General features: G+C 41.8%; 1 protein-coding gene and 1 long non-coding RNA gene across 22 annotated transcripts in view; one reads left to right on the top strand and one right to left on the bottom strand.

Annotated features, from left to right (window-relative positions):
- The window catches only part of Tjp1 (tight junction protein 1), a 244689-nt gene that overhangs the window by 156984 nt on the left and 72147 nt on the right, over positions 1-15558 (top strand). For 7 of the 20 annotated variants that reach the window (XM_063284370.1, XM_063284364.1, XM_063284361.1 and 4 more), the window contains exon 1: positions 5536-6091. The exons of the other annotated variants lie outside the window; for them this stretch is intronic. In XM_063284370.1, the coding sequence (XP_063140440.1) occupies positions 6065-6091 (27 nt within the window). In that variant the 5' untranslated portion in view covers positions 5536-6064. Of the gene's footprint in view, positions 1-5535; positions 6092-15558 lie in introns of those variants that run through there. 20 annotated transcript variants of the gene reach the window in all.
- Positions 781-5527, bottom strand: LOC120099840 (uncharacterized). 2 transcript variants are annotated; one of them, XR_010060476.1, is made up of 4 exons: positions 5006-5527; positions 1647-3559; positions 1438-1497; positions 781-1144 (listed from the first exon to the last, which is right to left on the bottom strand). It is a non-coding gene; the product is annotated as an uncharacterized LOC120099840 (long non-coding RNA). The 2 variants fall into 2 exon arrangements; XR_005499179.2 differs by having other exon boundaries at positions 1647-1838; positions 5006-5456.

Raw genomic sequence — 15558 nt, 5'->3', positions numbered from 1 at the left:
TGAAGACTCCAAGCCTACCTCCATCAAGGCCACACATCCTCATCCTTCAAAGTAGTCCCACTAGTTGGGAACAAGCATTCAAATAAGGAGCCTATGGAGATCACACTCATTCAAACTACCGTGTGATGTTCATACCGACTTCTGGAAAATGTTCAAAATAGTCTTCTTAATATCTGGAGAGTAGGAGAAATGGACAATAAAGGAAGATTATAAGTGAACTTAAAAGAGTTAACTCTCAAATCAGGCGTGGTGGTGGTGTCCATCTGTGATCTCAGCACTCGGGGGAAGTGGGCAGAACAGTCAGAAATCCCTGGTCACCTTCAGCTACGTAGTGAGTTCAAGGCAGTCTTGGGTATATGAGACAGTCTCAAGAAAAGAAGAAAGAAGAAGAGGAGGAAAAGGAGGAGGAGGAGGAGAGAAGGAAAAGAACAAGAAGGAAGAATGAGTGAATTCAGTGATAGAGTGCTTGTTTAACATGTGTGAGGCCCCGTGTTTAATTCGCAGCCCTGTGGGATTGTGGGGGGATTTGATTAGCAGAACTTGACATAGTCGAGTTAGTTGTACTAATGTGACCCAAGAGATGTTCAATGTTTCAGGGACATGCAAGATGCTAACAGTAGAGGAAAATGGGTCTAGGCACTCCCTGTACGTTTTACTTAGCACATGCATGTGCACACATGTGCGGGCACATACTACACATAAAAGATAGAGAGGGAACACACACACACACACACACACACACACACAGTCAAAGCAAGCAATCTGGAGACATACTTTCTATTTAGGTTTAAATGATAGTATTTATGGGCAACTGGAATGTGAGCACAGTGGATTTTAAAATTGTATATTACTTGTGAAATTAGGGAGGAGGGAAGATGCAGACGATTTGGGCATGCCTTAACACAGAGAAACGGCTGGTGGGCAGCTCTGGGGAGGCTTGCTACCAACTGAACAGTATCTGTGGGGAGAGCTGGAATAATCTCCACCTGTATCTGGATCTTGATGCAAAATGGAAATCAGATCCTGTTCCCAACAGAAGAGGAGGTGCCAGGAAAGCCCTTAATTACAGCAAAACCTCTCGGTGGTTGTTTTTTCCTTCAGTGGTTGACATCACGATTTGTCATACTTGCTAATCAGTGTCATTCTACAGAAAGAGAGGTTTAAAATGTAAAATATTAGCATACATTTTACCACTCACGTTGTGCAACACCACTTCCAAACATAAATCTCAGAGATTCTGGCTCCTGTGAAGAACTGACACAATTCAGACGGGTGGCTTGACCTGAGAGGATGCTTTGAGCTAGCCAGAAGTGACCAGCATATCCAGACTTAGGAAGGTTGGAAAGAGCCAATGGAGAGCCCAAACCCAGGAACAGAACCTATCTTGGCCTGGCAGGCTTGAAAGACGCACAGGCCTTCACAAGGACCAGGTCCTACCTCTGTGTGTGCTTGGCCTGCTGGCTTGCTGGGATCCCCTTCTCAGATAATTTAAAATGCCTGCAGAGTATAAGGTATAAGCAAAGTGAGTCTCCAGCCAACTGCTCCCACCAAGACGAAATATGGAGGCTGTTACCATCACTAGACTCCTTGGTTATTCAGTCTAGGCTGGCCAAGGGTTCACTTCCAACCAGAATGGACCCTCTTACCAGCTGCCCGTCAGACAGGAAGTGGCACTGCCTGCCTGGGGCTCTTGTGCTGGCAAATGTTCTTGTCAGCATACACAGTAGCTCCTGTCCTTTGCTTGGATCCTTGCCAGAGTAGGAAGCCGTTGGTAAAGGAACAACATAGACTTCCTGAGGTGTGTTAGCAGATAGCTCAGAGCCTCTCCTAGGAAGCGACTGGAGAGAGGAAGATGGGACAGCATTGGCCCAGAGTCCAGAGTGTTACTTCCTCTGTCTCCGAGACATTTATTTCCAAAATACAGATCCCAAAATGTGAACTAAGATTCAAGACCGTAAGCCCTGCCCACTCCCACCTCCAGCCAAGTACAGTGGTTCCTATGCACTGGGATCCTGTCCATGTGCACTGCAGTGAGCCTTTGAAGGTAGTCAGTGGGTTCTGATCAATGAGTATTTTGTTTCTCTGTTTTAAATGGAAGACAGCAGAGGAAGGTTGAATTTTAAGGTAGAAAGAATTCTGTGGTCCAAGAGAGGATAGAGTGATGGGGACACAGCTGAAGGAGAACAGGGCGGGCTGCACAGCTCTCGGCGGGGGAGGGTGAGAAGAAGAGGGGCTACTCTGGGAGGGAAGTTTCCATTCCTCAGCATCCTTTCCCAGCAGAAGAAGAGCTGCTGAGGCTGGGGAGAGGAGAACCATTTTTACATTCATGCTGTACTTTGAAGCCCTGTTTGTGGACTATTCAGGACAAGAGAAAAAGTGCCACTTGTTGTAGCCGGAGGGAGGGTATCTCTAAGGGAGGGGTGTTTTTGGTTTTAAGATGTAGTGTCAAATAGTCCAGGTTAGACATACTCTTTACCCTGAAGAGAATTTCAGAAAGACTTGATTTTAGTTTTCATATGAACTATTAAAAAAAGAAGATGAAGAAATGACAAAGGGAAGAAAGAGCAAGGGAGAGGAGCTGCGAGGGTAGATGTGACTCAAGCACTGTCTATGCTTTTATGGAACTGTAACAGTGAAATCTACTAATACATACAATTAATATTCGCTCATGGTAAAAATCAAGTCACATCGATCATTAACAGTATTTTTGAATCTTTATTATAGGGAAATATATATATATATTATAAATTTTTAGTAACCTCTAAATATACAATTTAGAGTGTTTATTTTAAAATAAGATACAAATAAGGGCTGGCAAGATGATTCAGCAGTTAAGAGCCATGCCTAATGACCTGGGACTTATTTGGTAAAAGGAAAGAGCTGACTCCCCCACTGCTTTATATACATTGAGGTGGGTATCTCCTCTCTCTGTAGCTCTGGCTGTCCTGTATCTCCCTATTCAGACCAGCTGGCCTGGGACTCACTGAAATCTGCCTGCCCTAGTCTCTGTCCTCTGCTAGAGTTAAAGGCATGCACCACCATGTCCAGATTGTTTAAGGACTCCAGAAACTTGACAAGTCAGAGAAAGTTTCTTCCCATTTTGCTCTGCTTTGGGCATGTAAAGCCCTGAAGCCGCCTGCAGAGTCCTTAGTGATGTGGATAGGTCAGAACGATCAGTGGCTGTACTCTACTGTTAATGGCGGTTTTTAGTATACTCTCTTCTGTTATGATGTCAAGACCACCTCCTGGGGCCCAACATTTCCTCTTCCCTTTTCAAGAATAAGCCCAGAGCACTTAGGAAAAGCAACATCACTATGCCTTGCTAGAGGTGGATTTTTTGTTTCATTTTTTACCTCGGAAACATAAGTATACATATGTAATGAGTAGACATGGCTCATTGAATCAAGGCCCTGTTACTTAGCAATTCTAAGATTTCTAAAGATTTTGTCCGCAGTTCCTTTCCTTCTGACCGCAGACACCAGAAATCCCACAGGAAGTTGTGCTTCTGAGTGTTGTGGTTTTCAGTTTCCTGTTCCTTTGCATTAGATCAGAAAGAAATCTGCACACAAAGGGAAATTTTGGGTTGAACTTTCTTGTAACTCTCAATGAGAGTCTCTAACTTATTTTCATTTCTCTCCTTTAAATTCAAATCCCTAAGAATTATAGCCACATCCATCTGCAATCATTAATGTCATTGTATAATTTGAGGACTTTTGATGTTCAATGGATAAACTCTTGTTAAAATTAAGGGTGTGTCTCTGAGATTATGTTGTATTCTCTCCATATTGAAGCACCTTCCCATAAATTGCAGAGAAGCACCTCCCCCCCCCCCCCCAGGCAGATATACTTTTGCAATGGAGATAGATTCTTCCAAAAGTGTTTTCCTTTAAAATGATTTTTAATTTATTTTTGTTAGGCTATAAATTAATAGGTTTCGTTATGGCACCTGCACCTTCATTTCTATAAATGATGGGACCTTTCCCTTGCTATTTGGAGAAGATATACAAATGTAGTTTGGTTTAGACATTAAGAATATCTATTCAATTCACCTGGTGTAGCATACAGTTCAATTTAGATAATTTATTTCGGTTACTCAAAATACCACTGGAAAATTTAAGAATGGTTACATTATTTAGAAAATTTTAATTGACACACTTTTTAAAGCAAAGTCTTCTGAAAGTGAAATGTTTTTCCTTGAATTCATTTTTTTTTAAGCCATGGCAAAGATAAGACCAATCAGGTATATTAGATGTAGACAAGTTGCAGTGATCTAATATTTAGCTTATGTAATGGAAGACTCGATAAACTGATTGACCGATGAGAAAAGGGAAGGGGTAGGTGCATCAAACACCTTCCCTGCCTTTAGGCAGGTCTGCAGAGTGCATCCCTTATTAACTGGTAATGCATTGGTGTGAAAGTCCATCAGGAGCCACTTTCTCAACCAAAGGACACCTAAGTCTTTTCTAATGCTGTTTTCTCATAGTATCAATCGAATAACCCCTTTTTAAGAGAACACAGGATACTTTGCCTGTGAAAAAATCACAGGCATCACAACTAAAACAAAACAAAAAACTTTAACTCTTCTCCTGCATGCCAAGAAATAGGGTTTGGTTTGCACAATGCTCTTTTCTGGTTCAGTTAGCTTAGAGTTGCAAAATACTTGACTTTGAAACCTTAATTGATGTTTACGTTTCATATATGGATATCTCCAAGTTAGAATTAAATTTAATTTGGTCGCGTAGTTGAATTCTCAAGAGAAAACAATTGTCTAAAACCCGATGCTTAATGTTGCCCTCTTCCTTGTGTAGCAACTGTACCAGGTACTTTAAGGATGCTATTTAATGTTACTAAATTTTCTAATATCTGTGTGGAGCTTTGCAGTATGCAGGAGGGATATTAATGAAGCTCGAAATAGTTTCCTACCAACACTTTTTTGTTCAGCAAGGCAGTTGGCCTAAGTTTGCACAGTGGCCTATTGAACTTGTTGAATTCCGCATGTACTTACATCCTTTTCTGGTTTAGAAAGGCAGGCAGCCGGATCTGTCTCTTCAGGGGCAAAGAATTTCAGCAATCTTGATAGCCTAAAATATTCTATTGAGATCCCTGTCTAGCAAGAAGGGAGAAGGGGGCTTGGGATTATCTCTGGGTGCTGGTCCCCCTCAGTGTCCAGATCTGTACCTGGTTTATTCAAGGCAGTCGGTTTGTTCTGGGCCTTCTAGAACGCTTCTGTTGTGCTTTAAACAAAAACACATCCAATGGGATAACAATGCCCAGACACATGGTGACAGTTGTGACCATTGTTACTTGCGAGGTTAAAGAAACCACAGTCGGGTATTGGCCAGACCGACCTTTCTTGCCACATTCCTGCCTGGGGCTGATCTGGGGTGGCTGGCTGAAGAGGGAGTAGAAAAGTCTCTGTAAGGAGTCGAAAAGCTTTGGTACACAGAGTCTGGGGTTCTCGGGGGCGAATTCTGCCGGATCTTTGATAAAAACAAACAGGATGGATCGCGCGGCAGCGGAAACCGCCTAGCAAGTTACTTGGGTAGCTGAGCTTTTCCTTCCGCGCGGGGGTCGGACCTGGACTGGCCCCGCCCCTCGCGGAGGCCCCGCCCCCGCCGGCTGGGCATGCTCAGTGGCCGGGTCCGGCAGGTTTTGCGTGGCCGCCTGAGTTGCCCGCGACGGCTCTGCCCGCCGACGGCACGTCTCTCGGCGGTCGCGCGTTCCGGGGAAGTTACGTGCGGGAGCAGGGTTTTGAGGAGACGCCCGAAGGCGGAGGGGACAGCCGGAGGCCCCGGTACTGCGGAGCGGCGAGCGGGCCGAGGGCGGCGGAGGCCGAGCCGGCGGCCGGGTGTGCCCCGCGGAGAAGCCCGGGCGGGGCGGACGCTTCCCGGACTTTTGTCCCACTTGAATCCCCTCCCCGTGGGCCGGGCCTTTCCGGCCTCCCCCGCCCCTGCCCCGCTTGTCCCCGGGAGATGTTTATGCGGACGGTGGCGTGAGGAGCGGGCGGGCCGGCGGCGCGGAGTTTCGGGTCCGAGGAGCTTCGCGCGGCGCGGAGAGAGACAAGATGTCCGCCAGGGCCGCGGCCGCTAAGGTGAGAACCTCACGGCCAGCGGGGCGGCGGGCTGGGCGGCGGGGGGCGGCATGGGAACCTCGCCCCGCCCTCCCCGCGGGCGGCAGCCGGGGGCGACCGTGGCGGGGCGCGGAGGGAAGGCAGGAGGGCGGGCTGGGGGTGCGCCTGCCGCCCGGGCAGGTGCACGGCTGCCGGTGCCTGGCTCCGGCTCGCGCTGGGAGGCGACATGCAACAGGTCCCGCGCCTGAAAAGTCGCCCCGGGTGAGGATTCTTAGGTCCGGAGAGGCTGTCTGCAGAGACCTGGGGGTGTCACCTGCAGCGGGAGGGTGGGTAGCCGGGGCTATCTCTGGAGGAGTGGTTGGTACCCGGCGAAACCCTATAGTTTCGATCTGATGTCACCCGCTGCGGTATGCGCAATGGCAGCGATAAAGCTTGGAGACAGCAAAACACTCAGCTGTAGAGTAGCTAGGGTTTATATTGAGGTTTATTATTTATGTGAGGCCACAGAAGGAGGAAAGTTTTTAGCACTTTAATTTCAACTTTCAAAAGTAGCACAGATGATCAGTAAGATGGGTACAAACCAAAAGAGCCCGGTGAATTCTGCACAAAACAACTTCCCTGTCCATTTTCCCGTGTGTTTTGAAGTGTGCTTCTTGACAATGTGTTGTTGTTGTTATTATTATTATTATTATGCTAAAATTCTTAAAAGATGAATTAGAATCCTCTTTTTGTACATTTTAATTAAAAAAAATCCTCTTTCAATGACAGGAATACAATGTGATGAGTGAGAAAAAGCTCCCTTGGAAAAAAAATCAGTCCGTTACTCAAACAGCTTAAACAGGTGGTGATTTTATGTCGTTTTCTATTTGGAATACTTAATCATAACCTTCGAATTCTTGACAGGACTTTTTTTTTTTTTTTTAAGCAGATAGTTACCGGCTAGGTTTAGTTTAGATTGTTTTAAGGAATAGAATGTTTTCCTGTAGGAATAATTTAGTTTGTATCTTTTTTGAGCATACATTGATGTAAGATCTAAAAGAAAGACTGAGTCCAAAACAGAATCAATGTAACATTTGTTACTTATAAAATATAAAACATTATTTACCTTTCCTGGGAAGAAAGGCTTTGTTGCCATATTACACAGAATGTCACTTTGTTTCAAAGTGTGAGCTCTGGTACTTGTTATTCAAGACAACACACTTGGAAAGTGTTATTACAAGAGAAGTGTTTCCAATAGCTTTCTGTGGCAAGGTGATTGAGAAGGTGTGCTTTTACACATAAATTATGATATTGAGATCTTATGGCATGTAGAAACACCTCTGTGGTTAAATATTTGCGTGCTTAATTGGGAATTGAAGGATTATTTTCTTGGATACAATCTTAAATAAAGCTAGGCCCACTCTAAATGAGCTGGTAAATGCAGTGCTATACACCAGGTGCTTCCTTCCCTAAGTCACATTTATTGTTCTCAGGGAACCCAAAATGCTTAAGAGCCGAACTCTATGATTGTTTTACATAGGGTGCTTTTGTTTCTCCTACCCATTATAAAACACAGACACTAATTTTTCAGCCTGCTCATCTGTTTTGGCACTACGGATGTAGAACTTGTGTATAAGCCAGTGCTTTCCATCCTCCAGTTTTGTAAGGTCGAGTAGTTTTCAGCATGCCGCTATAATTGTCGATTGCTGCCTTTTGGATGGAGATGTTTGGCTTGTTTCCATGATATTGTTATTGCAATGAGTATAATTTATATAATTGTATTTACAGTTTTGTATCTGTACACCTGCTACAGTATGTCAGATTATTAAAAGTCAAACTGCTATGCCAAAAGTGCATTTGAAATTCTGGTAATACACAAAATCTTCCTCCAAAGTCTATACCTAAGAGTAAACACAGCAAATATTGGTGAGTTGGCTTGAATGTTGATGAAGGACAAGAATCCAAGTCAGTGCCATAAAACTGATGGCTGATGAGAGTCAGAATTTACCCCTGGTCCCGAATTGATGATTCCGTGCAGTGACTTCTGAGTAGAATTCCAGTGTAGTATTATAGAAAGCATGACAGCTTGATTGTTTATCTTACCACATACATGAGGGAAGGAGAAAGTCCTTTCAGAAAATCCAATTTATTATAAATTCAGAGTAGTTTAAAATAGAGACTAGAAAGAGTCACATAGCCAGAAATGTTAATGATTGTGATCAACATTTAATATGAGCTAAGATTAATCTGTGGGGGTAATTCACTTGATTCTCACAGTAACGCTTTGAAGTGAAAGCAGAAAGCTTGTGTTAGGCACATTTAGGCCAGCAGAAGGGAAAACTATGAGTATATGACAAACTAAGTATAGATTATTGGGAAAGAGCCCCTTATTCAGTAATTAAAACTACAAACACTGATATCCTTTTTAAAATGTTTCTCTTCTGGTTCATATGAAATAACAATAATCCTGATGACTCTTGGAGTTATTTCTTGTGGGTGTCTGATGGGGGTGCGTGCTATGTGGGAACTGTGACAGTCAGATGACAATTTTGTGGCTTTGGTCAGGCTTACGTCCATGAGTCACAAGCGCCTTTACTAACTAACCATCTTTCCTTCCCTGCCCTCATGAAGGTTTAAGCATTTGTAAAAATAATGGACAAAACACAAGGATAAAGTGCAGGGAGGCACACGCCATATAGGCCAGTGATTGAAAAGGAATTCTCTGTTGCTGATATTGAGTAAATAAAGGAAAAGGCCTTAGGTGTATGGTGTGCATCTGAATTTGCAATGAGGTTTGTTTACTAGTGTACTTGTTAACAGTTACTGGAAAGTTGAAAACAGAAGTTTGGGGATGGTTCCTGACTTACCACGTAATTGCTTAATTATGTAAGGAAATGGTATTAATAATTACTAGGAATATTTTCAATGACTGAACCACAAAAAGTGCTCAAGGACATTGCCATGGTTTCTAGATTTTCAAGTTTTATCAGGAGGAAACAGTACAAATTTCGATTTTGTTCTTGGCTATTTTCTGGTTTTGTTGTGTAGCGAAATGTTTGTGTCTGAGAAACAGTTTTGTTTTTCCTAGTGGCCATGTCTGAAATGATAATGTAGATGGACATAAAAATGATTTACACTTTTCTGTTTTAAACCCTTGCTGTTTATTGTAAGGATTCTCAGGAATCTATTAAGTGAGTCATAGTGGGTTGTTTTCCCATCAGCTGAACATTTTTGAAACTATAGAAGTTAACTAAGCTAATGAACAAAACTAATTATTACATCAGTCTTTATAGATAGGGGTTATTTGCTGAGTAAGTATTAAACAAGTTTTAATTTGGTAGTTAACTGATAAATATTTGCTTTGTGTGCTTCAAGGGTAAAGTAAAATCTCACTTGAGGCTTAAAATTTTCACTTCATTGTGTCTGCCACCATTTATGATATTTGCTCTAGGGATGCTTCCCCACCTGCTTTGCTTACTTTGTACAGTAGTTTCCACCCGAAAGTATTTTAGGCACAGGCTTTTAAGTATCTTGGTGTGTTGAGCATTTTAGTTGCCATTCATTAAAGCTTTAAAGATTTATTTATTTATTATATATAAGTACACTGTAGCTGTCTTCAGATACACCAGAAGAGGGCATCAGATCTCTTAACAGATGGTTGTGAGCCACCATGTGGTTGCTGGGAATTGAACTCATGACCTCTGGAAGAGCGGTCGGGCGCTCTTAACCGCTGAGCCATCTCTCCAGCCCTCATTAAAGCTTTAATTCATGTAAATTGACTGGTAGTCCTCATTATATGATGTAGCTTTTAAATTTACCGTAAGATATCCTCAAAACTTATTGATAGAATGCCGTTTCCTTCATAGATGTTTTCATGGTTGGGTAAACTTTTATTTCAGATTTGAGGAAGACTTAATGCTTCCTCTTACTTGCTGTGGCAACAGTGTCAGCCTTATTCACCAGTAGTTAAGGAACTTGAAGCAATCTGTGGCTTTAGAGCTATGATGGGTATTTATCTATGGTTTCTTGTTTGGTTTGAGGGGGAAATTACAGTTAGTTGCCTTTTTTTTAAATCCTAGAAGCGGTGTTCTGCCTCTGATTTACCTGCTGTTTAATCCTTTTCTATTTAGAGACCTAGTGTACGTTCAGCATAGTTGTTACGAATAAATCAGAATAAATAAAAACAGGCTGGAGAGATGGCTCAACTGCTTTTCCAGAGGTCCTGAGTTCAATTCCCAGTAACCACATGGTGGCTCACAACCATCTGTAATGGGATCTGATGCCCTCTTCTGGTGTGTCTGAAGACAGTAACAGGGTACTCACATACATGTAATAAATAAATCTTAAAAAAAAAATAAAAAAGATCATAGTGCTGTTTGAGAAATGTTTTTAAGGAAAAATAACTTTTAAAATCTTTTTTTGGGAGATATCTTTTAAAATAATAGACTTGATGAAATTGTTGGAAATGCCATTTTCTTTCTTGATCTAGCTGTGATGTGTTAATAATTTAGTCTCCTGAAAGACAGAAGCCCAGCTTTAAGTTCCCGTGGTGTGCATCCTCCTGTGTCTAGCTGTAGACCATCCCAGACCTCCAGAGCATGCCTCCACACTCACTGCCAAGTCCCCACTGAGCAGCCCAGTACTGGTGACAAGCATTGGGCAGGAGGTGTGGGAGGAGCAGCCCTGCTAACTAACTTGTTAGCCAGAATTTGTATCAAATGTCAATAAAAATTAAAAGACAACTTTTATTTAGAATGATTTTCATGAAATGTTTGATTAGCATGTTTTTTTCAACTCTGAACTTTGAAAGGCAATATCCAAACAAACAAAAAACAAACAACAGTCACCTTGTAAGCTTGGCACTATTTAATCTGGTGGGAAGAGATAGAGATAGAATAGTTTATCAAGGTTCACACTTAGTCCAACTTGCTGTTTTTGAATAGCATTTTCATTTTAAGCCAGCAATAAAAATAGGCCTTTTGCTATCCTTGACCTAGAGCATTGCTTAATTTATTTATTGCAGAGAAGAGTGGCTTCAGGTTGCTCCTTTATGGGCCAGCCAGGGGCTTTATTTCCATTTCTTCTTAAGCAGATAAATTCTTAATAATGACTGAGAAGAGAAGCTTGGTAGGTATGAAGGGAATGAGTCAGGAGTTTCGCTTTATAACTTGAAGATGGATTGGATTTATAACTTGAAGAATAATTGGATTTCGAGTGATTGGCTGTGCAGTTCAAGATAAAGCCAACAGTGCCACAGTTTGTACGTAAAACACACCACTGGTGTGGTATAAATAGGGCTTGAGTTGTTGTATTTGTAATGTATTATACTAAGTCTTAACTGTGGGGTACAGGGGAAGAACGTTTTATTACATTTTGTCACATGTGCATTTTTAGTTCTCTGTCAGAACAAGGTGTCAGAACAAGAACTTGGCTGACGGAATACTAGGAGGTAAATTGACACACAGAAAAGTCAAAGTAGAGGTAATATTTTCTATGGGTAGCAAATTTGTTTCAATTTGCTAAAAACCTTTTATTTTTTAAAAATAGAGTAAATTGCTAAGTTAAAAGTTTTCATTTTTGGCAGGGAGGCAGAGGCATACAGGTCTTTGTAAGTTTGAGGCCAACCTGGTCTACAGAGTCAGTTCAGGACAGCCAGGACTACAGAGAGATGATGTCTCAGAAGTAAAAAAAACATTCATTTTCTTGGTTATTTTAGGAGTTTTTACTGTTTTGATATTGGTGCTACTGTTAAAAAAAGTTTTTGTTTTGAGTACTGTTTTTGAGATGCAGTCTCATAAAACCAAGCATGGTCTCAGACTGTGTAGCTGAGGTTAGCCTTGAATTCAGTTCTTCCTTTGTCTCCCCTCCCCACTGCTGAGTACTGCTATTATTAGTTTAAGCTACTGTCATCATCTTTTAAAACAATTTCAGATGACTGAATATATGTTAAATTTGTAAGTAAATCTTCTAGTTCTAGAATTTAGAAGGATACCAAGAATGAGTAATTAATGGGAACACTGAGTACATTTTGTTTTAGCTCTATGTTCTTTAGAAGTTTATAGTTTGTAATATACAGCTGCTCTATAGTATAATGATGAGTTTTAAAACTTGTAATTCATTAGGTAGAAACCGAAGAGTTTTGGGCTGGGTATATCTCTTAGCTGGTACAGAGCTTGCTTGTCCAGCATGCACAAGGGCCAGTGCTCAGTCCCTAGCACTGCATAAAGTGCATGCCTGTAATTCTAGTCTGGGGAAGTGGAGGCCTGAGAATCAGTAGCTCAAGGTTATGCTCATCTGTGTTCCTTACTAGCGAAGGAGTTCCAGACTATCTTGCCTGTAACTTCAGCAGTCAGGAGCCCAGATAGGTAAATCCTGAGACCTCCCTGGCCATCCAGCCTTGCCTAAACAGCCAGTTTTTGTCTCAGTAGAGACACCATCTCAAGGCAGTAAGGTAGAGAATGATAGAGGAAGATAACCGATGTCATCATTGGCCTCTACATACTTAGCGCACCAGAGTGCTCAAGTCCATGCACCACATACAGATAGAAGCTCAGAATCAGTGTGTGCACAGCTACACAGTGACGCTGAGAAGGAAAGCGACACCAGGGTAGGAGTGGAGGTGCATTCCTGCAGTCTGCTTCCTTGGCAGATTGATAGAGCAAGAGCACCAACAGTGTTTAACCACAGCAGCCACAGATAAAGTTTTAGACATGTTGGTAGGATGCAGAAGTAAGTGATAAGATTATAAAGAAAAATACCACAGAAGGCAAGAGAAACATGGTCTTTGGGATGCAATTACAGTTACATTCTCAGTAAATAAATAAATCCACAAGGACTGGAGAGATTGCTCAGTGGCTAAGGACACTTTTTGCTTCTGTAGTGGCCCAAATTTGATTTGTAGCACCGACTTGGTGGCCACAGTCATCTACAACACCAGTGCCAGAGGATTTGATGCCCTCTTCTGACCTCTGTGGGTACCAAGCATGCTTGCGGTATGTGCACACATAGGCAAGACACTCACACATAAAATAAGATGAATAAATTAAAAACAAAATGAAACAAACCCTAAAACAATAACAATAAATAAATATGGATTTTTTTGGGGGGGGTTGTAGGGTTAAGGAGTTGCTAAATTACATCTAACACGGTTTCTAGATTTTTTCTTTGTTAATTTTTTAAAGCATTGAGTCTGGATAAATCTGTGGAAATGTTTTGTGCAAATTTGATATCTCAGAAATAAGGTAGAGTTTGCTCACGTGCACTTCTGTGGCTGTATTGACATGGAAGACAAGCTCTGTGTTTCCTGTTACTATTTACGGTTAGGGAGGGTCTAACATGCTGTAAAATCCAACAGTCTGGATTTTAAAACTTTTTATTCAGCGGACCCTTGTTGTACATCTATTACTACTAGGCACTGTGGTGAAGTGTTGGAGCCCAAGCAGTAAGTGTGTCTGTCCCTGTCTCTGTCCCGGTGAGTGTTGTGACAGTGATTGTGACAGCAGCTAAGACTCTGAGTGTGATAAGTGCTGTCCTGCATGTGCCATTGCCACAGCCACAGTCTCCTACCCCAAAAGACCGTGTTTGTCTCGCCTTCTGTGGTACTTTATAATTTTATTATTTTCTTTTGTATCCTACCACAGATCTCTAAAACTTTACATTTAGCTGCTTTGGCAAAATACAGTGATCCTCCTGTATCAGCTCCCAAGTGCTTGGATTGCAGGCAGGTCCCTCCACTCCTAACCTGGAGTAGCCCTTTTTCTTCTCCGCATGCAACAAGGTGTCACTGTACAGTCCAGGCAGACCTCAAACTTTTTTTTTAAGATTTATTTATTTATTTTATGTTTATGAGTACACTGTAGCTGTCTTCAGACACACCAGAAGAAGACATCAGATTCCATTACAGATGGTTGTGAGCCTCCATGCAGTTGCTGGGAACTGAACTCAGGACCTCTGGAAGAGCAGTCAGTGCTCGTAACTGCTGAGCCATCTCTCCAGCCAGTGCCATTTGATCTTTACAGTTCTGTTAGGTACTACTATTCTCTTTTACAGGTGAAGGACTCAGGGTTCATTCATTTGCTGTGGCCATATCTGATTATGAATCAAGTATGTGTACATTTTAATGTTCTTATATTCTAAATGAGCATCAGACAAACATGCTAATAGATTGGGTGAGTAGACTGGACAAGTCACATGAGTCATGAAAACTGGAAGCATGGTATTTGTTGGAAGAAGCTGCAGTGAAGGAAACAGCTACTGTAGACCCAGCTGGTTCTTTTCCTGGGGTTAGGAAAGCCAGATCTTCCAGTTTTTCAAAACTGGTTTTAATTGTGTTTATTGACACATACCTTGGCTTAAAACTAGAAAGCTCAATTAATTTTGCCTACCTTCTTACTGTAAAACTTAGTATTAATGTGTAAAAGTGCATAAAGAAAATGTATATAAAGTGAATACCTGTGTAAACACTGCATACCTGCTGTTACCAGGCCAGATTCTGTACAGATATAAAGGCTTAAAAAAAGACGTAGTCATTGAGTAGTTGTAAGGATCTTTTAGTTTCTGAGTTTAGGGTCTAGGTTTTGAATTTTTGGGGATCTGTCTACCATTAGCTGCTGTGTCACCTATTTAAAAGGGAGCAGGACTAGAAATGCAAGCAGTACCCAGCTTTGGTACTCGTACATGAACAGGCAAGCATGTAGTGAATCACGTTGACACATATCTCTTTAAAACATTTTAATATTGGGGAAGGTATATACAGATTTTGCTTGAGCTTATTCTATACAAAGTTCAGTCTGTAGATAGATTCAACAGCAGATTACTTAATTTCAGAGACAGTGCTTGGGCTCTTCAGATCCTTAAGAAAACTATCTTACGTTAGCATTAAATGTTTCACATTATAAATCCAGGGGTATAGATTCAGTTTGGATATCCACTTAGTGGTCAGTGTTTGATTAGCAGTCTTTGAGGTTTTAACCAGTTGAGCGCCTCTGATCTTTTCATGTATCCTACCTGTTCCTTCTACCACTTACTCTCTCCTCTCTTCACCAGTGTAGCATACGTTTGTACAAATTCTTTTTTTTTTTTTTTTTTGGAGCTGGGGATCGAACCCAGGGCCTTGCGCTTCCTAGGCAAGCGCTCTACCACTGAGCTAAATCCCCAACCCCTGTACAAATTCTTTTTGGAGTACTATAGTAGCCTTCTAAAGAATATCTTAGCCCCTGTTTTTCTGAAACAAATAATCTTTTTATTCTTCAACAATCCCATATGTATAGAATGTATCTTGATCAGAGTCAGCTCAATCTCCCTGCCTTCTGCCCCTCTCCCCCATGCATTATGTCTAATTAGTGCTGCCTAAATGCACATAGGTTTGGGGGGCATTTGACAGGGTGTCTCAAGGAAATAACTTACCATCCTTCAGCAACCAATAGCACCTCAGCTAGAAATAGAGCTTCATGAGCCCCTCTCCAGCCATGCTTGGTCCTGTGTAAATCATCAGAGCTGCTGTGAGTTTA

Source organism: Rattus norvegicus, chromosome 1, assembly GCF_036323735.1.
Source record: "Rattus norvegicus strain BN/NHsdMcwi chromosome 1, GRCr8, whole genome shotgun sequence".
Lineage (NCBI taxonomy): Eukaryota > Metazoa > Chordata > Mammalia > Rodentia > Muridae > Rattus > Rattus norvegicus.
The sequence above is the reverse complement of the archived record's forward strand: the minus strand, read 5'-3'. Positions and strand labels throughout refer to the sequence as shown.